Here is a 23021-nt window from a genome sequence, read left to right on the forward strand (position 1 = left end):
CCAATGTTGTGCACAAATGACACAGCGAGGACAATCAGGGGAAGAATCGTGACTCTGAAACGTTTAGCTTTTGCTTTTCTTTTTATTTCCTCCTCACTTTCTCTGCCTTCCATCTCTCTGGGTGTAAAATGCTGCCTTAGAAAATAAGGACCACCCCCCCTCCCCATCCTTGACACAGCCACATATACAAATAAACATAATAAACTAATTTGTTAGCTCCCTCATTTTAAAGACCTGAGCAGGAAAATGTTGTTGGGGGTAAAGTAATGCTTTGTCAAATGTTGACATATGTTAGAAGCATAGGGGCCTTCTGTCATCACATGAAGGGGCTTCTTTGTAACAGGATTAGCCTACTGCCTCCCCTCTTCCAAATGTGTGCATATGCACCAAAATGCTAAATGATCTGAGTTGGTTTTTGCTTTCATGAGGAACCTTCCTATTAGGGCTGGGCGATATGAACCAAAACTGATATCTCAATTTTTTTAAATTTTTTTTTTAAATCAACACAATTTTACCAGAAACACAATTCTAGGGAAAATTTGCTAATGAAAAATGCCACACAGGCACATTCATTAGCAAACAGCTATACAATATGTGCCACTTCTGGCTTTTTCTCCTACAATGGACAGCACGTGTGAGTGACTTCCGTAGTGTGACTAGTTTATGGAAGACTCTGAAATCCATCAAACTGTGCTTTTCATGCTGATCTGTAGAATTAATGAAAGCAGCGACTCATAAAACAAGTATTTTAATACAAAATAAGGTATAAAAATTATATCTCAGAAAGGACAAAGGACACTGACTGTACTTCATGAATAATATTAATTACTTGTATGATTTTTACTGTGTGATTGTATAAATCAAAACAAGTAAAAAAAAAAGAGATATACCTTGATATAGGTGATATTGTCATTTTCTGTATCACCAAAATAGAAAACTTGACATATGTTGAATTCAGCCCTACTTCCCGCCCTGTCCTGTATGAATCCCAGTCCAGGTGATTGGCCCCTGGTGGGGCTTTGCTCCATGGGGCAGGAGTCAGGACGGCCATCCCTGTAACCAAGGCTCCTTGGCTTTAGGTCAGGGTGACACTGGGCAGGGGGAGGGAAAAAAAGTCTATCACCTACCACCCTGCCCCCCGCAGAAATGAATAAAAATTGGAAAACAACATGCAAGGCCCGCTTAATACAGGAACACTTGCAATATGCTGATGTTTTCTTTTGCACACTATGTTTGCTAAATTGCCTTTGACTGCGTGCATCAGTAATGAAACTTTATGTCCTTGTGGAGAGGGCAGCAAGTCCGTTCCAGTTAGGACCGGGACGATCCTCTCTGTCTGGCTTTTGTAATGTTTTTTTCTTTTTCTTTTTTTTTTCACCCCTAATACACGTCCTTATGAATAAATGAAGCCCATGAAGTCATTTTTTCCATATTTGTGTAAATTGCTTTAAAAGCATTTTATCATGTCATAAAAAGGCCAATTGATCTGCTGGGCTTAGCCCATTGGACAGCTGTGTGTTTTGTTAATGGCCACTTTGCTCCAAGCAGCTTATTAAAAAATTTATATAGAAATGCTAAAATTGCATAAATTATTTAGATACAGTAAGCATTTTTTTTTGTTCTGGTCATGCAGGGAGGGGCTGTTATCAGTATGGAAATTTACCATTGTATATTATCTCCTGAAATACAGTAATATATCTGCCCAGACACATATGTGTCCTCCTCACTGCACCCCCCCCCCCCATCCCCCACTCATGCAGACACGCAGGGGGGGTAAAAAAAAGTATATATTTTTGATGACTTCGTTTCAGCAACCACGGAATGTCACCCATATCCTGGTTGATTGTACTTTCGAGTTTTATGATGTTTTTCCATTGATTTGTTTCCCCGGCGCAGCTGCCGACCTCTATTGAGGGACGAACGTAATCAGCGCTGACGCAAATTAGATGGTTATTCGTTTCGAAAATTGACAGAAAAACAATAAAAAAGATGAAATGCTCCCAAATCAATAGATATAATGAAATTCAAATAATCCGAGAGATGAGGTCTCCATGGCAACTGATAATGTGGAAAAGAAAACAATTTAATAAAGGACAGACACGCTTTGAAAACAGATTGGGGAGAGGGGTGGCTGTAAAGAGGAGAGAGGAGGTGGGGGAGATGGAGGGATAGAGAGAGGGTGGTGGAGGGGATGTTTGTGGCTGTAGTGGCTGCTCTATTGCTTGTTTCCCCCCAGTGTGTGAAGGATCTGTGTCTGTCCCAAGGACACCGGAATAATTAGAAAAGCTTTCAGGCCAGAAAGTGCAGATTCAGGTTTTAATACACAAAATTATTTCAGGGGCAGTGAATCGGAAAACCATTTGTTGGTGACCTTCCTGAGAGGGCTCCCCCCCACCTCCACCCCCACCCTCCCCGTATAGGGCAAGATGGAGGCTATGTGGCAGCACCGCCTGAGTTATGGCATATTTGTGTTTTTATAGAGGCAGGGGGAATGGAGTTGGGGAAGTTGAGGGGGGGAGGATGTGTGTGTGTGTGTGTGTGTGTGTGTGTGTGTGTGTGTGTGTGTGTGTGTGTGTGTGTGTGTGTGTGTGTGTGTGTGTGTGTGTGTGTGTGTGTGTGTGTGTGTGTGTGTGTGTGTGTGTGTGTGTGTGTGTGTGTGTGTGTGTGTTAGTGGTGCAGGGGGTTCACAGAGAGATCATATGTGCGTGTGTGTGTGTGTGTGTCAGAAGTTTGGGGGGGAAAAAAGAGAGAGAGTAAAGGGAGAAAGTGAGGCAGAGAGAAATAGGGAAGTTGGAGATCCGGCTGTATTTACAGATCAGTTGTCAAACGGAGCCATTTAAGGGGAATGCACCCGTTCCTGCGCGGTGGCAGGCGAAGGTGCCTGTTTAAAAAAAAAAAGCAAAAAGACAACTATGAACCATGCACAGAGGCAGATAGTCAAACACATGCTTTTTTTCTATTGAAGACAGACAGAGCAAGGGCTGGTGAGGGAACGAGTGGGTGTTAAGTGACTTCATTTGAAGTCTATTTAAGGTATGTTTTACTTGTCCTTGTGCTGCTCCTCCAACATCTAATACATGGGCTGCGTTGGAGTTAGCACAACAAGGGAATAATGATTGAGTGCATCGTTTCCTGTAAATACAAACGACTAGCTGTCGTCTGCCTAAAACCCTGCGTTCCAGATCAGTCTTTGCCTTCAAGGGAGATTTTCCAACTGATACTAACAATGATAAGAGTGAGAAAATAAGCTGCAGCCGCATGTTTTCCTCATTAGCTTATCATGAGCTCAAGTATGTACACTTTCTGGTGGCTTTATTCAACATCCGTGTCCTGTTATCCTCACATCCTATTTTCTTTATTACACTTAGTCAACGTTTTCAAGGTAATCTGACAGGGCGTTGGAGCCTTGTCTGTCAAGTAGAGACTACTTTTTTGTGTCATTAAAGGACTTTGTTTGACTCAAATAAAGGGGATCCACCCTCTGTTCAAATGATAGCATCAGGTCCGGGATATCACATCTCATGTGTAGATGCTCTTATCCTGTTCAAAAAGCAATGAAATAAAAAACAAGTGAACAGACAAATGAAAAAAAACTTTGCCAGATGAATGTTGATCAGAAAATGACGTATTAAATCCAGATGGGGATCAGCATTTGCCTGTAATATGAACCATTTCCAAAGTTTTTGCAAAAAATTATAAAGTATGGAATTAAGTTTCTGATTGTTATATGTTAACATATTTTATACAATTTTCACATTTATGGCTTAGCAGACAGTTCTGATAATTGTATATAAAACTGAAGAAAAACCTCATTCTTCTCTCCATTTAAAAAAAAAAAAAATATATATATATATATATATATATAGTTTTTACATTTGTGCTGCATGGAAAATGAGTTTTTGCAAAAATTAACAAAGTATGGAATCAAGTTTCTGATCATAATCTTTTTCATTCTCATTTTTTTATGGCTAAGCACACAGTTATGATCAATTTTATACCTCATTTAAGAAAAACCTCACTTTTTTCCATTTTTTAAAAATATAGTTTTTTACGTTTGTGCTGCAGAAAAATGAGTTTTTCCTGTTATTACGTCAAGGCAACGCTCATGTATTCAATTGGGGAGATCAAATCTACTTTAACAGGACAACGTTAAACGTGGCCCACCAGTATAGGAGAGAAACTAGAAATTCCCCACGGCACACCAACGCTGACTTTTCAAATCTAACATTCTAGTGTCAATGAACACAGCTTTTTTTTTAATTAGAAAACCAACAGGATAGTGAGCTGAAATATCAGAGTTTCTGAGTGCACGTACATACATGTGATTACACACTCACCTCACACTTTAACATACATTCACACACACACACACACACACGCACACACGTGTCAGAAAGCACATGGTATCACAATGACAGTAGCAAACAGCAAGTACTCACGTGACTGTAATTGTGTTGCTTTTATGGGTACTTGTACTTTTTAAAGTTTTTTTTAATTCAGGAATTTTACTTTTACTTACACACGGCATGGTTTAGACTTCTTGAATTTAACTATAATTAGAGCCAAATTTATTGGTGTTATTTTATTTAAAAAGAAATTGTACATTTTGTCAAACCTTTTATTTTATACAGTTCCCTTTGTGGAAAATAAATTAAGTTCTAATAGTGCATTTGGTTTCTTCTTTTTAAAGTTTATACATATGATTTATTACCAAAAATAAACATGGGGTGAAAGTAACTAGTAAATTTTAATTTGAATACAATTTCATTGAGCTACTTTTTACTTGTACTTGAGTGTTTTATGTATGACTTACTTGTACTTGAGTACAATTTTAATCAAGTAACAGTCATTGCATCGAGTAGGATACTCTTTATACCTCTGGGGTGGGTGGCGGTGTGTGTGCGTGTGCGCGTGTGCATCTGCGTTGCGTTCATCGGGCAACATTGGCTCTGAGGAACCCACTGTAAGTCAATCTGCCTGCTCGTGTGTGTGTGTGTGTGTGTGTGTGTGTGTGTGTGTGTGTGTGTGTGTGTGTGTGTGTGTGTGTGTGTGTGTGTGTGTGTGTGTGTGTGTGTGTGTGTGTGTGTGTAATACACTTGAGGAGCCAGCGACCTGAACGGGGCTGGAAAGGGGCCGAGGGCCAGCTCCCAGAGCACGGCTCTAACTACACACCTGTCTCTCTCTCTCTCTCTCTCTCTCTTTCTCTCTCTCTCTCTCATACACACATGAGCACATGCAGCCATGCGACACTGCGTAGGGACTCTCATTGTAGCAGTGACAGGAGGGCGCCGGTTAAGTGGCTCTCTGTTCCTGGGGCCTCAGTGTGTGTATGTGTGTGTGTGTGTGTGTGTGCGCGTGTGTGTGTGTGTGCTGGGGTGGAGAAGGGCGATGAAGGACCCCTACTGGTAAAGTGGGTAAACTTGCACAGCTTTGACATCTGTGAGGAGGCAAGAGGGGGGTGAGGGAGGGAGGGAGGAGAGATAGACAGCGCGAGAGGAGGACAGAGTGGGAAAGAGGAAAAGGAGTGAGAAGGAGCGAGGGAGGGAGAGAGACACAGAGGGCGAGGAGGGAGAGAGAGAGAGAGAGAGAGCAGAGCCTTGGCAGGGAGCAGTTGTGGAGAAAATGCCTTGCTTTGTGGAGAGAATTCATCCAGGGCAGGAGGGAGAGGTGAGGCAGAGCTCAGAGGGCGGTTTGCTGCCAGGTAAGACTCACTCACACCCTCCTGACCCCACCCCCCCACACACATACACATCCCCCACACCCTGACCCCATCCCACACACCTACCCTGCACACACACACACACACACACACATACACACACACACACACACACATACACACACACAGTGAGACACGTGTGTAGGGATGTGGGTGCTGCTGTCAAAGTGTGTGTCACAGAGAGTTGAGTGTGTGTGCGTGCTGTTAAAGTCAGCAAATACTGGTTAAACTTTTTCTTCAATTTCTTCATAATTGTTTAAATATTATTTCATGCTTATATGCCTGACTGTTGTTGCAGAAGTTTTTTTTTAACTCTTCGTGGCCTCACAGCTGTTCCACTTGTTACTTTTAAAATAGTCATTTACGTTAACTGTTTTTTTTTTTTTTTTTTTTAATTTGAATTGATTGTGTTTATTTTTCCAATAAGAATTATTATATAATTTTTTAATATTTATACAAAACTGATTTTTGGACTGATAAATGATTTTATCAAATTAACAATTAATTAATTGAATTTGTATCGTATGGCATCATCATCAATTCATAGCAAAAGCTTGCTTTTGTGTGCGTGTGCGTGTGTGTGTGTGTGTGTGTGTGTGTGTGTGTGTGTGTGAGTGAGAGAGAGAGAGCTTTTATATACATTTTGTGGTTATAAATTAAATCAGATTTTTCATAAATAAAACACATTTTATATCCTGAGGTTAATCAGTATATGATTGCTACAATTACAACCAACTAATTACCACATACAATATTTGTCTTGGAAAGAGAAAAGTTTAATTTATTTTTTCTTCTAAATGTAAAATAGGAAATTATGATAAAAACTACCATAACCAGGATGATATGAGTTTTTGTTTGGTTATGATTGCATCCAGGCATGTTAGTATTTGTAGAAATAACAGTTTTTTTTTCCTGTTTGGAGACACAATTAAGAAAAATAATCTGTGAAATCCTATTAAAAAAAAAAACAGACTCTTCATTTTAAAAACAGACCAACATACAGTCTGTGAGTGTCTCACATGCAGCCTGTGGCAGGGTCAGAGAAAAAGTTATCTGACTAAACTTAAAGCTTGCTCTTTATTTGTTTTTACACTAAACCAAACCATCAGAGTAAAAGGTGAAGTCAGAATTGAATTGGGCTTTCGTTACCGTGGTAATCTAGCATCCGTTTTCTACGTCCCATGGGACTGCTTTGGTAGCAGTGTGCGGGCGCGTGTTTGTTATTTAAGTGATGTGCACACCCGCTACTCTCTCTGTGTGTGTGTGTGTGTGTGTGTGTGTGTGTGTATGTATGTGCGCGTGCACGTGTCGACAGTGGGTGGTGGTAGCAGTGTTCACGGGAGAGACATTTTACTAAGCAGACATTTCCCCCTCTGTTTTCACTCTGACCTGGTAGGAGATTGATGACTGAATTGTGGAGTACATGTTAACAGTAACTGGAGATTTATGAAGATACTTAGGGTAAGTGAGGCCGCACAGGCTGAAGGGGAGGAAAAAGATATAGCCTTTTAAGTTAATGCAAAAATATTGCCTTTTTAAGTAATAATTGTTATTACGAGTGCAGGGTTTGGAGAAAAGTAGAGCGGTGCAATGGCAGTTTTAACTAACCACTCCTGGATGGTTAGTGAGGATTAAAAATGCACATTTTTACAATTTTTTGATTGATATTTTTTGGAATTGAAAAGTGAATTCTTTTCCCTTGGTAAATGATAATGGAAAACCTTTCTTGGATGAACCTGTGAGCTGCAACAAGTGCACAGTGTATTTTGGCAGCTTCTCTAAACCAAAGATTCCTCTGAAAATCTGAATGCAATCTAGGCAGAATTAGATCCTTTTCCTTTTCCTTAGCTCCCAAAGTCCCTAAATAAAGATGCACACACTGACAAAATCTTATTTGAATGTGAGATTCAACCCACTTGGTTGTGATGTATAGCATGTTTTAAAGAAATAAAGCAATTTTAGGGAATACAGAGCAGTGACGTCCCTCCTTCGGAAGAGGGATAGCTTTCATTTTTTTTCAAGGCACCTCTTAGACTGAGTGAAATGTTTCCCCTGTTTGCTCAGGGACAACTTTATTTCTTACCAGGGATTTAACACTCACTCAGTCCCCTCATAAATACAGCGTCCCTCAGCCTTTTGCTAGCCATAATTCATGCACTAACTCTCTAGCTAACTAAACTCATATACCAGAGCCAACACTTGTTTGTCTTTTACCTCAGCCCTTCTCTCTCTCTCTCTCTCTTTCTCTCTCTTCTTCCACCTCTTTTTCTGATTTATACATGACACAATCTTCTGTGACGACCGTCTCACCAGGCTCCTGCACTGATCTCCTTGGCCCACTCGTGAAGTGGGTTCTAGAAAAGAAAAAAACAAAGTGCATTTGAATATGAGCCAGCCTAATCTCCTTGAGGCTATTATGAGTGAGCCTAATGCTCCAAGAATGAGCAAGAACAACAGCAGAGAAAATGTGGACATCCCTCTCAGCGTGTCACAACACAGCTCAGGTCTTTTAGAATGAAAATCTCTCAACAAAACACATCAAATTCTTGCCCTCAAATCACCTGTTGAATATCAGTCATATCGGTCACACTCTGGGTTTTTTTTCTTTCTTTGTCTTCTTCTGGATCTGAAGATGCTATAGCAGACTGATAAACTTTAAAGCCATTTAACTTTGAACAGATGAAAGCACTCAGGTGGGATATTACAATATGGTGGAAGCCTTTAGTGATCTGGTGCAGCTTGGCATTGTGGGAGGAGTCTGAGTTTCTGGCGTGGTTCCCGTATCAGTAGTTAACAACCCGCTGGTACCTTCTGTTCCCTCTGTTCAATCCCACTGGCCCAACACTGACATCTCTTCAAGCATCTGAAGACCCTCTGAAGTCAAAATCGCCCAATTTGACGTCTCATGGCAGCGCCCTGCGTTTTGTTGTATTTGCAGCGGAAAACACAGGCCTCGCTTGGAGGAATTACCCTCAGCTCCATCACTCCCCCACCACTCCCCCCAGCATCTCCTCGCTGTCCTTTCTTTCTTTCTTTTTGATCTCACCATCAAATCTTTCTCAGTTTTTATGAGTGACGTTTACCCATGAGCACCGTGGGAATTAACTGGCTACTGAAGACGTTTTAGAAAATGTACTTGAGCAAGCTATCACCTTTGATAAAGGCTGTGGATCCAGTGGGAGAGGAAGAAGAAGAAGAAGAAAGCTCAAGACGAAGAGCATTGTTGGTAATGAAAAATGCCATGAAAGCTGGAACATCCCTCTGATCCTCGAGAATGTTACACCAACAATGGTACATGGTAACACTAATACTGCTTTGGTAGATCAAGCTTTTCTCTTCTGTGGTTCCCTGACCAGTGGTTGACTCACGTGACTGATCTGACTCTTGGATACCACACTGTGCCTTTATTGCACATCAGCTGGGCTCCAAAAAACTTCCATAATAGACACTATAGAGCACTTCCTTCAACAGTGCCATAGGTCAGCTCTGTCACTGGTTCATAAAATTATGTCAAAACAGAAAGCAGAAATGACGAGAAAGTGGAGGACAGAGGTAGACAGAGTAATTTTGTGTGTTTTTCTGTCACTCTGTGTGTGTGTGTTTATTTTGTGCATTTCTGTTGTATTTTTGTGTATTTTTTCCTGTAAAATGTATCTCTTTTTAAGCCATATTGTGTATTTGTGTGGTCGATTTGTTTCTTTGAGTCATTTTTGTGTAATGTGGGTTTGCAGTCTTTTTTCTTTTTTTTTATGTACTTTTGTTGTAATTTTGTGTATGTCTCTGGAATTTTTTCTTGTCTTTTACTGTATTTTTCTGTAATATTGTAATTTCTTTTGTGTATTTTAGTGTATTATTGCTGTTTTGTGTATTTTAATATCATTTTGTGTGCTTCCTTTGAGGGCCAAATATGTCTATATAGACACGAGAGCACTTCAACAGCGCCATAGTTCAGCTCTGTCACTAGTTCATAAAACGATGCCAAAACACACAAAAGCATGGCGTAAAAGCAGACATGATGAGGAAGTGGAGGACAGAGGTAGAGAGATGAGGAAAAAAATGTTAGCTTTAGTAATTACTACCTCCACAGAGGAACAGTGGACGACAGTGAGGCAATGGAGTGCATGAAGGAGGCCCGTGCGCAGATAATGAAGGGGTATCATTGTAGTTCTGACAGCGTTAATCTTAGAGTGCTCCACTGTGTGTGTGTGTGTGCATGTGTGTGTGTGCAGACTAGAGTACATTAATACTCCTGTGTATGGAGTTGGAGGCGCAGCACTGCTAACAGTGGGACCACCTGGCCCACCTTTCAGCTACTCTCTAACAGTTGGTGCCCAGAGGTGAAAGTAACAGATACTCACAAGTACTCGCGTTACTGTAATTGAGTTGCTTTTATGGCTACTTCCTAAATCAGTAATTTGACTTGTACATAAGTACGTTTTAAAAGAAGTAATTTGTTACATTTCTACACCCAACCGTTACTTAGTAAATTATAGTTTTTTTTTGGTTTAAAATGATCAACGGGCATCACATCATAGCCGACCAACCAGATTAAACGTAATGCACCGCAAAAAAACCCCCAAAAAAAACATATATATATGTATATATATATATATATATATATATATAATGAACTAAATTTTGCAAGATTACACCTCTTCCTTTTTAAATTTAAAGATGATTTTTAACTGTAAGGGAACCGTGGCAAGATTCATTACAAAAATATAAATGTAGGGGGTGAAAGTAACTAGTAACTTTCATTTTGAGTACTATTTCATCGAGCTACTTTTTACTTGTACTTGAGTATTTTATGTATAGCTTACTTGTAGTTGTACTTGAGTAGTAGGGCTGGGCAATATATCAAGATTCAAGATATATTGAGTTTTCTGTTTTATATACAGGAAATTACATATGTTTTGAAGTTTTTATTCATACAATCACACAGTACAAATCACATCATACAAGTATTTAATATTATTTATAGAGTACAGTCAAACAGTGTCCTCAACAATTTTTCAGGATTTCTGAGATAAATATTTTATAGCTTATTTTGTATTAAAATACTCGTTTTAGGAGTCGCTGCTTTCGTTAGATGGATTGCTGACTGTGTTCTAACCCAGACCTTCCCCTAAACAACCCACGCCATAGAACTCACTCACACGTGCTGTCCCTTACAGGAGAAAAAGCCAAAAGTGGCACATATTGTGTTTTTCATCAGAAAATTTAACCCAGAATTGTCTTTCTGGTAAGTAATATCAAGATTAATATCATATATTGCCATTTTGAGAAAAGATATTGAGATATGAGTTTTGGTCCATATCGCCCAGCGCTGTTGAGTAGGATATATCAGTACTACTAGCCAATCCTGGGAACATCGTGGAAATGAGATGACTTACTTCCAACTTTCTTAGATCACAATCTTGTGCGTTTATTCCCCTCTTTGCACTAGAAGTTACGAGACTCTCATTTAAGCCTGATTTCTCACAGACACTCAACACATGAGAAAGCATGATGAATATGTATCGACGCAGCATATGGCAGCAGTAGCACTGGGACTAGGTGTGTCCAGAAGGTAGAGTGCTGCCGATGCATTATTCTCCATTCAAATTACCATGAGGAGAATGCAGCAGGGAGCAGAGAGGTGTTCGCTTGTGTCTCAAGTTGGGGCGACGGAGGAAACAAAGATCAGATGAAACAGCCACTAAGAATAAGTTGTGATGAGCACAGCAGTTGGTCATTGCAGTGTCCTTGATTCGCTATATTTTTTGACAGGTTTGAACCTGGCACAGGCGCGCTGACACGAGTGTGATTAAAAGTGATATTTCTGACACATTAGGATGCGCACAGGAAGTAACCTCCTCTAAAGCATTCATTATTAGATGCATGACAGACCTGAATATTTATAAAATAGGTTTTAATAATTAATTGCAGCAATCTGCTCCCGTAATTCATCAGATTTGCACTTCAACAGAGTATCCGTTTTCACTTTAAAATAATAATAAGAGGAATATTAATGTTGCAGAAATGTAAAACGGGCAGCTGGTTATGGCACAGATAGGTAAGCGCTTCATGTTTACTTCTGAGGCTCTACTTTAACCTGTCAGTTTTCAAATAAAATGACATTTTGAGCTGTCAAAACTTCACCCAAAAAGAAAAAAAAATCCCTAGTTGTTTGTGCTTGAACATTTTTTGTGAGTGGTTTCTCACAAATGTGGCAAGTCATGAAGATGAAGACGCAGGAAACAACGTGGGTTTGGTGTAGAATGCACAAGTAGCTGCTGTGGTTTTATCAAAAGCAAATTTATTTGTTTGAGTCAACTCAGCAGCACTTCTTTTTTGTACACAGAAACCCAAAATAGACAGCCTTGTCTTTTTTTTCCTGTAAAAGCAGCGTGGCTCTTTTCATCATCTCACACTCACAGTCAGTTTTTATTTTTCTCTCCGTTATTGAGTCTTGTTTTATCGCACCTTTCAAACTCAAGCACCGCTCCATTCTGCCTTCTCCCATCTCAGGAACAAATGTTTCCTTTTCTTTTTTTTTTTTGACAAAAAACTGCCACTTTCACTCGTGCTGCTCGTTGCCTTTTGAACTTTTCACTAAAGAACATTATTTTAGCTGCTCTTCCTGACACTTTGCCATGTTTGTTATCTCCGCCGTGGATCCATTTTTTACTTTTTTTTTCTTACTGTGTGCAAATGTCAGTGTGCATATTTGACAGTGTGCTTCTCAGAGCAAATGACGTGACCTGCAGCCACGAGGCAGAGAGTTGTTGAAGGAGAGCTTAGAGCAGAGTCCCCAGCTGTCTAAAGCCCTGCCAACAGGCGCTAAAGCACACACAGCAACGCAACACGCACCTTAAATTACTTACAGTCTCTTAAAATTTACAGTATGTTTACAGTGTTTAATGTTTTTTCCCTATCAGCCCTCTTATTACTTTTACCCTTGCACACTTTTACTGTCTAAGTTTGGCTTGTCAAGGAGGTAAAACTTATCAAACTGAAGTTCTTCTGGAGGCAGCCACTGCCACGGGGTCTAGAAAATGTAAATCCGACAAGCAGGAAGACTCATTGTAATAACTTCCTCTCTTTGCTCTACAAATAGTGCTTTTTGATAAAAATTTAATGATGCTTCACACAAATAAAACTTCACGCACAGTCTGTGCAACCACATAAAAAGTAAGTCGGAGTTTTGAAAAAGGACAAGACATGAGCTATTTTTAAACAGGTGGAGAGAAGCTGGTGGTGAAATGACATTTTAACGGGCACCTGTGATTCATTCTAGTGCATGTAAAGTCCAAAAGAGGAAAGTCGTGTCAGGCAGAGCAAACGTTTTAATGGTAGCCAGGGATCGATGTTGTCAAAGCATGCATCCTGTCTGGAAATACATGCTTTTTTTTTTTTTTTTTAACAGGCTAATGTGACCTCCTTCCTTTATTTCAAAAATAGAGAAGAAATGAGTGTGAACTGGGATGAAAGAGAGAAGGTGGAACGTAAAGGAGGCCAGAGCGTCAGATGCTAATATTCCTTAGAGGGAATAATTTTGAAAAATTGCTCACACTTCTGTTTATCAAGCAAAATGTGGATAACTATTTTCACAACCTTGAAAATCAAATTTTAGTCTCCAGAAATGGTGATAAATAAAGGGTAAGGTCCACCCTTCCCTTTTCCAAATTTTCTTTTACTTTCCTCGACTTAACAGGAACTTAGATCTGCGTTTCAGAACTCTCCTTTATGTGAGGAAGCATTGTCAGCAGCTTTTTTTTTTTTTTTTTTTTAACTGCACAGTGTCGTATATGCTGTCAAACTGTCTTTAGAGTCCTATTAAAGAAATGCCACAGCTCATTTCCTTGTAATGCAATTCATATGCTGGTGAAAGAGGGCATGTCTAAAGATCTAAACAGCGTTGCTTTTTTGGCTTCACATTAAGGGTTATCTGTTAGGGCTTGTCATTGATTGACATTATCTGGCCTGACAGGGCCTCATATCAAGGTTAACCTCGTCGACAAAAGTGCCTCCCATTTAGACACACAAACATGCACCCTTACCTGCACGTTTGGCCAAATATGGTTTTGTCTCCTTGACTTCCAGTTGAGAATGCCATTACCTGCATGTGTAAGCCAGGTGCTGATTTACAAACGTATAATGTAGTGTGTATTTGGTTGACCCTGGAGCTTTGACACCTCAAGCGTATGCAGAAGAAAAATTGGTTTGACGATGTATCGCGGTTTTTCACCACACGATTAAAACACTGTCCAAATTGATTTTTCATTTTAATCATGTTTTTCAATGAAAAACTATTTAATTGCGCAAACATAAACATAGCATGTAGACACCAGGTCACTAGGTGTCAGTAAACATTATAAGACCTTGTTTAACTACGTCACTCCTCAATGCATTTTATCTTGGACGTTGATTGCAATTTATTTTCATAAAACATACTCAGCACTTTTATAGATGTATGTGGTTAATTTAACAACTTAGGAGAATGAGAATCTGTTATAGAAGCAAAAGTTTAACTTTTTTGAAAAAAGTAATTTGACAGTTTGATATACATACTGTAGCACTTGTTTTTGATATTGTACTTGAATTACCATGAATTACCATTTACTTGTTCTCACAATTTAAAAAAAAAAAACAATTAAATATATTGTATTTCATACCATTTTGTAATTGTAAAGGTGAAATTTGTAATCATTGACATTGCGATATGTCACGATGTATATGGTATTGTTAAGTATCGGGATACTAAACAATAATACGTATCTTTGTGAATCTTACTGTCACAATCATGGCAATGCGCACCCCTAGATGACGTGGTATGTGATGGTAACAGGGTGCCAATGTCTCTCAGTGAGACATTTCAAATAATTAAATCTGGACAAATCCACACTCAGGACAGTTTTTTTATTTCATTTTATTTAATACAATAGAGGCGAACGTGGCAGTTAACACCGGCAGCGCACCCATCTCGAGTCCTCCCTCCCAACAAGCCACAGAGGCAAAGCGAGTTCCCCGTGACCAAAATACAACTGAAGCAGTTAATCTGTACAGATATTAGCTCAAGGGCCCTTGAGAGGTGCACCACTGAGCCCCTTCTTCACTGTACTACCCACACTGCTTTGCTTCGGCACAGAGCGGAGCAACCGTGAGGGAGGGACGCAGGGGTCGTCTGCTTATTTACCAGCGGCTGGCTTATCAAATTGCAGTCTTAATGTCTTGAAACTGAACATGAGCTTCTAAACAGGCCCGGAAAGAGCACATTTTCGGACTTTTCATCTCAGAGAAATGTGAGACTGTGCTGGGGGATATTTTCTTAAAGCCAAGTTTTTCACTGTGACACAAATTAAGTCCTCATCTGATGCCAGCTGGGAGTCCAGATTTGATATACAATTTTAACAAGTTAGCTGCGTCCCATGAATTACCCTAAGCAGCAATCTGAATAAAACTTGGCTGTTTTGGCGCGGAGCTGTCAGAAAGGTTCTTGTCACTTAATTGTCAGAATTTTTTTTCTCTCCCTTGGACTATTTTCGACTGCTTGTCTAGTGTCCCGAAAAATACCATAATTATGCTGTTTGTGATGAAGCCAGAGGGCAAATTTGTCCTTAGCTCTTAACTTTGTTGCCCAATTGCCCTCAAGTTCAATGTCTTTCCTTATCTATCTGTGCTGAACTATACATTGTTGTCTTTAACCTTTCTGTTATCCAGTCATTCAGTGTGTTGATGTTGCTCCTGTTGTCCTGCGGTGTCTTGTTTGCGGCAGTGTGACGGGAGCGTGGCTCTTGCCTAAGGGCTTGTGTTTGATAACAGCCTGTGGACGGAGCTGAAGTGAAATGGTCCAAATGGGTCCTTCAAGGTCAGCGGTCTCAGAAATACAGTTTGGAACACACAAGGTCACATTCAAGACTTAAAAGCAATAAGTGCTTTATTGATAAAAACAACAAGCAAGCAGATGTGCAACCAACTGATTAATAATAAAAATAGATGTGAGAGAGGCAGAGCAGAGGACATGGAGAGGGTAAGGAGGCTGGGGAAAGGGGCTGTGTGTGGGGTGGGGGGTAGCTTACTCTTGACTGTGTGTGACCATTATTCGCTTTAAAACAGTGGTTCTCAAACTTTTTGGCTCAAGTACCCCTTTCTCTTATTTCTGAATCCAAGTAGCCCCTTTGTCCGACCATGACATTTTGCTTAGAAAACTATTTAAAAACATCTCGAGATCATTATGGTGGAATGACTGAGTGATAACACACATTTTCAAGAATCTCACTTTGTAAATAAGTGAAAAGAAACAGTATTTACTGCAGTGGTTCCTAACCTTTTTTGGATCATGGACCCATTTTAATATCAAGAATTTCTGCCGACCCCAAAGACATTTCTTTTTAGAATTAGTTTTTGATCATGTTTGAGATCAGAATTTATTTTAATTTTTACTGCATTTTAGTTGAACTCGATTCACAAAGTGAAAATATATAAATACAGTTGTTTAAGATTGTGTTTTTATTATTTTTCAAAAAGAAAGGAATAATAACAAAAATCTGTTTAAATTTTTTCAAATAAATGTATTTCTATAGTTTTCATCATTTCTGGTCAAATCACACCTGGGGTGATAATTTCTCTCTCTCTCTCTCTCTCTCTCTCTCTCTCTCTCTCTCTCTCTCTCTCTCTCTCAAGTACCCCCTATAGTGCCAGTGCGTACCCCTAGGGGTACACGTACCCCCATTTGAGAAACCATGCTCTAAAACATTGATCTTCCTCTGAAAAAATAAAAACCCATGAGAAGTACATTGTTTTAACATGAAAGATCACAATGTGACAGATTTGTATCGGTAACTGTTTCTGTGGAACTTCCCTTTTCCCATTATTACAGTAGTTTGTGTAGTCTGAAAAGTACAGTGTGAAAGTACAGTTTTTATTCAGATCACAAGCAAACCACATCTTCTGGTTCACAGTAATCAGCTTTCATTCACATTTCACAAGAATACCTTTTTATGACAAGACGAGAGGCGCCTTTAGTTCCCTTTTTCTGTTCATGTTGAACAGTGTGCCTTTTGTACTGAGCATACCCTGTTATTATCTTTTTATGAAAATTAGCAGAAGGTGTTGACATCTTTTCAATGCCTTTAGCGTGCTTTCTCCTGAGTTTTCTGCGTCTCTTTTTCTCTCTACTTCAACCTGGCCAACCTGCCAAGTGAGTAGAGCTCTAACGTGGTTCAGTCAGAGGCTGATTTAGATTTGAAAGTGGGGGAAAACTGATTCTCAGTTGCAGCAAAACCTGTTTTCCCCAGAAGACTTAGAGGACAACAGGCCTGAGACATTTCCATATGTTCTCCCCTTTCCCCTCAGTGATCAGTCCCCATCCATCCCGATCTCCCCCAGCTCCTGATAAAGTGCCTTTACAGCCTTCTTCTCTGCATAAACTTTCCCCCAGATGTGCCCACCCCAAATCCCCATCTATCAACTAGTTGGCAATGGCATTGTTTTTAATCATCAGAACCTTAAAATTATTATTATCGCTTCTGATGCGGCAATTAAAGCTTCAGGTCAGAGGCACAACGAGCGGTGATCAGCAGCCGAGCTGAGAAGTTTTAATTAGACGATCAGAACCATTAATGCACAAAAAAAGGTGTGCGCTGGGAAATTAACGGGAACGTCTTAATCAGGGTTAGCGACTCCGAAGAGGAGTCAAGTGAACAGAGAGTAAAAAACAAATCATTTCCGCACCACTGGGACAAAACTCAATTAAATATGCATGCGGAAAAATGGAAATTTCTTAGCAACGACTGCACCGACTGTAGGGAAACTGTAGCAAAATCTCATGGTGGGGTCGGCGACCTGCTTATTGTTATTCTTCTGTAATAAAATTGAGAGAGGGGCCAGATGCTGGGCTTTGAGTGAGGTGGCGTAGTTGTCCATCAGTGGCTTTCTGCCTGACTTCTACCAAGCAGAAGGAAGAGAAAGAAAAATGTAATAAGCATCCTTCAAGGAGTAAGTGAAATGAAGTATTTTTTTTAGAAAGTGACTTAACTTGTAAAGCTAAATGATTTCTGTAAAACACAAACACAGTTGCGTCGTGCATCATAGGTTCACAAAGCCACTCACGGGAAGCTGTCGATTAATTCACCGAAGGCTCATAAAGTTATAGGGGACTTTTTAGAAACTTTCTCGTAATGTGGCAGCACTTACAGCCCATGTTGTAAAAATAATCCTGAGCTGAATAGACATCTTCCAGATCCTGTTTGTATTAATTAACTTTAGATATTACAGAAGGGGGGGTTGTTCCTGTGTCAGTCATGTCGGAGCTCAGCAGGAATCTGCAGTGGGCCTGGCATCTTTGTTTGATTAGTTGAAGAGATATGCTTTAGTTTAAACAGGTAATATCTACTCTTCAATACAAACCCCTCCTGTGTGCTCCCTCCATACAAGCTGAGACGCTGCAGGAAGGTGGTCTGTATTTGGGGCAGCTCTGCTTTCTGATTAACATCAAAGTCAAGTTGTTCACTTGCACGCGTCGTACTCATGACCTCACATTTCCAATAGGGTGAATTAGTCAATTTAAACAGGATTTCCTTTGCCTGGTCTGTCATGTCAAAGGGAAGTAATGCCATGACCCTGCCAGTCACTACCGCTAACTGCTAACTCCCAGATCTTGCATTTGTTTGTCGCTGCCTTGATTACAGTCTGTGCACGTTAACACAAATAATGCACTTCCAACAGCGTTATTAGGGTTTGAAACACCCCTTGATTGGGCATGATATCATTCTGGCACACAAACAGACACTCTGCATCAAAAACCAACAGGACCTGTAAGGCTCGGAGCTGTAGAATAGTTAATTTGTCACCGCGGAGGGTTAGAATCAAACACAAGCCATGTCAGCTGGCTCTGAGGAGGAGCAGGACTTTATTGTTTGCGCCTTTGCATCTGTTTGATCTCTGAACGTATTAACGTATTGGGAATAGTTTCCTTTAACTCAGGTTTTTGCCTTATAAAGACACATTTCTTTGCTCCTTGATGAGACTGCTCTCTTTCCAGTAAAAATAATGCCACAGCTAACGTAAGCAGTTGGAAAAATTACTTTCACTTCTTATGTTCCTATTCAGGCCTGCCTCTTTTTTTTCCCAACTCCCAGTGCTTACTGAGGTGTCAGCTCCTTGACAATTAGCACACCAGGCTAAAACAGACTGTAAATAATGTCCAACTCCTGTGACAGTGTTGTTTTTCTGTCTGATATTCATTAATAAGGCAGAATGCTTACTGGACTCTCAGGGAGGTGGGGGAATCAGTCCCAGAGGAAAAAGTTGTTCTTTCATGTAAGTCCCTGCAGATTTGAACTCATTCTACGCTATTATGCACACAAACGACTTGAAGTAAACAGCTTAGTGTTACCATAGCAATTCCTATTGTAGGCAATGGCAAGAAAAAAAAAAGCTGCAGTAGACAGAAACCCACAGCTTAAGTAATGGTTCTGACTGCATCCATCAACCACTTAACCATAGCATGTTCCTCTTCAGGGGTATTCTGACAATATTTAATTTGTTTTAATTCACTCTTTGCCTTTAAAAAGACAGTATATGTGCCTAAGAATGTAATGTTCACTTCAGATTCTCAGGCAGCAGCACTTGGTCATCCACTTGTACTCCCTATTGTTAACACAGAGCTATACATAAATAGGCACTAATGGAAAGAAACAACTGTATAGGGGTCATTTCCTACAAGGAGTTTGAGATTGCAGTACAAAGGAAATCGGTAGTTAAAGCATGAAATACTGAACACTGTAAACAGAAAAATGACCTCCCCATCAACAGCCAAATGACCTCAATCTTCCTTCAGAGAGTCTTTCTGGGGGGAAAAGAACTTGAAAATTTATGTCTTCCACTTCCTAATAGTTTTTCCAGCTGATTTTTTTTTTTTCATATTTGCCGTCTCCGAAAAGGTGACCCCTTCACCCCCCGCCTGCAATTTTCTAACACTAAATTGTACAGTAATGCGCCTGTTATATAGGGTCCTCCTAAAACGGCATAATTCCTGGGCTCATTGTTTCAGAGAGGAAGCTTGCGATGCAAATACAGCAATTGAGAAAGCATGTGTGTGGATCTGCAAATTCCTTCAAATGGCGTATTCACTAATGATTCCACAGCTTTGCGTAAGAAAATGAAAACAGGATTTCATGTTGCGCCAATGTGATTTACATAATGCCAGAGATGGCTCACACACGATTGTGCTTGGCTTTATGGCTGAGGGAAAATGAAGAGCCTTGCACCCGTTGATACAGAAAGTAAATTGAGTCTTTAGGATAGAACTTTGTTACATCTGATGTCACACATTTTTTTCTCCAGCCAAATAGTGCGCGCAAAAGTCAATATTGTCTATTATCGTAACCACAGTGCGGCTGAGTTAAAATTCAATACAATCCCACATAAGAAGAAGTATTTCTACTGAACCTTCTCTCTTAGAGTTTCAAAGCTTTACTCACTAAAAGTATATGTTTGCTATAATCCTTGAATGGCCCCATAAACATTCTAAATGATCCATTCTTCACTTGCACCCCCTTGTTTTTATTTAAGCATTATTTAGATCTGATGAAAACTAGGGCTGGAAGAAAGGATCTTTGGGGGGCTCTGAAAATAAAGTGAAAGGTAACAGAGTGCAGTTTCTGCCCTAAAAAGGCAGCTCTGGATATGGAATGCCACAGGCAGCTGTCCCTGCCTCATCAGAGGACTGTTATAAAGATAGCCCCACTTGGGTTGAAATAATGCCACCCATTCCTGCCCTAAAGCACGCTCTATCATGTGCTATTGTTCAGAGAGGCCACACCAGGGGAGGTGTTGTGCGTGCGTCTGTGTGTGTGTGTGTGTGTGTGTGTGTGTGTGTGTGTGTGTGTGTGTGTGTGTGCGTGGGAGGGGGGGGGGGGGGGGGGGTGCTTAAAGTTGTATAAAGAATACCTTGTTGATATTTAAATGCAACATTTTTTGAATACACACATTGAATATTTGTCCAACAGAGTGAAACCTCAATGCTACATCTACAGAAGCAGTTGTTGGGTGTAATTCTACTAGAAAGCCAAAATGAGATCACAACTTAAAAAAAGCTTTAAAAAAATAAAAAGAAGTGCTTCACACTCCTCATTCTGACAGCTTTTAATGCTGCGCAGCCCCCCACTCTGAGGCAGGACCACAGGCTCTTGAGGTGAGAGTGAAGATAACATTTCACAGTGTCTCTATAGCGCTGTCATGTGAAGGATTATGTAGCTGTGTATTTGGCTCTTGTAGTACTGGAGGGAGTCTGATAGCTTTCTGCTTGTGGTTTCAGCTGTTTGCGCTTCTTTTCCTTCCTTTTTTTTTTTACCACCTCCGAGCTGCCCAAGGAACTGTGACTTACAGAGATTTGTACAGTGTCTCTCTGTCCTTCCACTCCTGAGAGGTGCTTTTAAATGTTATTAATAGAAGAAGTCACTTTGGTCTGTGTCAACTTGATTTTCATTTAAATTATTGACTTTTAAAAGGTTTTTTTAACTATTAGATCTGGTCGTCATCAAAGAAGGTTGAGCTCTTTTTGGAAACGCAAGACTGTTTTTGATTGTTTGACTGTGAAATAATTCATAAATATCAAAGACCCATAACTAATCTTAGATTTGTTTATCTCTTGTTTCCATCAGCTGAAAGGAGTTTATGCACTGAAACGACCTCAGGAAAACCCAAGATGGCCGCCAAAAGGAAAGGTGGCCTGAAACTCAATGCTATCTGTGCCAAGCTGAGCCGCCAGGTGGTGTTCGACAGCAGCTCCCAGAATGCCGAGGGAGACCAGAGTGTAGCAGAAAACAGCGAGCGTGGAAGTTCATGCTACGATGACAATGAGACCAACTTCCCAGAGAGCCTGAGCCTGAGTCAGAGCCTGGAGGAGGATCAGAAGAGACGCGAAGCCATCGAGAAGTGGGTCAATGGCGAGTACGGCGACGAGCCGCCAGCAGCTCCTGAAGATGAGCAGGAGAACGATTTCAAAGTCAACAATGACGGTGATGGTCCTCCTGAGGGTGTGTACATGGTACAGCCCAAAGGCTGCAGTGATGATGAAGACAATGCGGAGGAGGCAGAGCCAGCAGCGGGGCAACAAGAAAGCAATGATGACAAAGAAGGTGATGATAGGCCGACTAAAGATGATGCCTTCATGCCGTCGAGTGAGACCCAGAGGTGCCAGGCACCTTTCTCCTCCCCAGGTACTTCCATCACTATTTATACTCTGTGACTTCACTTAACCCAGAGGTGCCAAACTCATTTTAGTTCAGGGGCCAAATATGAAGCAGTTTGATCTGAAGTGGGCCACAGATTTTTTGTGGGAAAATGAGTAATTTCAACATTATTTTGCTCTAGTTTTCACTTTTAAGTATACAAAAAAAAATACAAAATATGTAAGAAACCAACCTAAGCAATAAGTGACAGATATCAGTCCCAACAGGATCTTCACTTTAAATTTCTCTGATTTTCTCATCAATTTCTATTGAATTAAGAGAAATCTTTTGTAATAAGTTGAGGAAAATTGAAGGATTTTGTTAGAATGTTTAGTTTTCTCAACAGTTTAAAATAAAAAATGACTGCAATCATACAAAAAATGCACCGGGAAAACTTTGAACACCTGTAAATATTGTTGAGTTTCATTTATACAATGATTCATGTTTTCTCTGTCATTTTTACTTTCTCCTGCGGGCCGATTTGGATGCTCCAAAGGGCCGGATTTGGCCCCCGTACCATGAGTTTGACAGTGGGACTTATCCAATGGTGTGCTGTCTGGGTTTAGTAGCTAATGCTAAACTACATAGCCATATTTGAATTTGACATATTAGTGCACTGGTTTACTTTATTCCTTTCATCAATCAGCTTTGAACTCCAAGGAGAACAATGTTAATTTTGGTCCAACTGATGATGGTACAAAATAAAAACCAAAAGCCGACGATTGTACTTTAAATGTTATTAATTCAGCTCATAGTTTCATTCTGTGATGGTCTTTTTTAGTGAATGCAGTTTTGATTTAGGTTTTTTTTTTTTTCTCTTCCAAACGATTTCCATGAAATCGAATGACGTAGAAACATCCGGTTCAACAGTGACAGTGAAGGTGGAAATAAAGAGAGGTAACTCAGGTGACTCACCCTAGAGTGTTCAGTCACCCAACATCAAAAATAGCCAAAAGTGACAGAGCGAGGGGAAAAAGCCACGGCTGCACTTAACTTTATACATCTTTAAGCAAGTTTACCTTTGCCCTTCAAATATTCCACTCCATGGTATTAAGGGCCAAAGGCTTAGATAGAAGAGAGGTGAC

At 40.2% G+C, this 23021-nt stretch overlaps 1 protein-coding gene across 8 annotated transcripts in view; it reads left to right on the forward strand.

The window, feature by feature from the left end:
- Positions 1-23021, forward strand: part of casz1 (castor zinc finger 1) — an 80956-nt gene that overhangs the window by 22711 nt on the left and 35224 nt on the right. For 6 of the 8 annotated variants that reach the window (XM_028451907.1, XM_028451914.1, XM_028451911.1 and 3 more), the window contains exons 1-2: positions 5561-5701; positions 21367-21924. In XM_028451907.1, coding sequence (XP_028307708.1) covers positions 5623-5701; positions 21367-21924 — 637 coding nt within the window. In that variant the 5' untranslated portion in view covers positions 5561-5622. Of the gene's footprint in view, positions 1-5560; positions 5702-21366; positions 21925-23021 lie in introns of those variants that run through there. The other 2 variants (XM_028451909.1, XM_028451910.1) reach the window with 1 other exon arrangement.

Source organism: Gouania willdenowi, chromosome 7, assembly GCF_900634775.1.
Source record: "Gouania willdenowi chromosome 7, fGouWil2.1, whole genome shotgun sequence".
NCBI classification, from domain to species: domain Eukaryota; kingdom Metazoa; phylum Chordata; class Actinopteri; order Blenniiformes; family Gobiesocidae; genus Gouania; species Gouania willdenowi.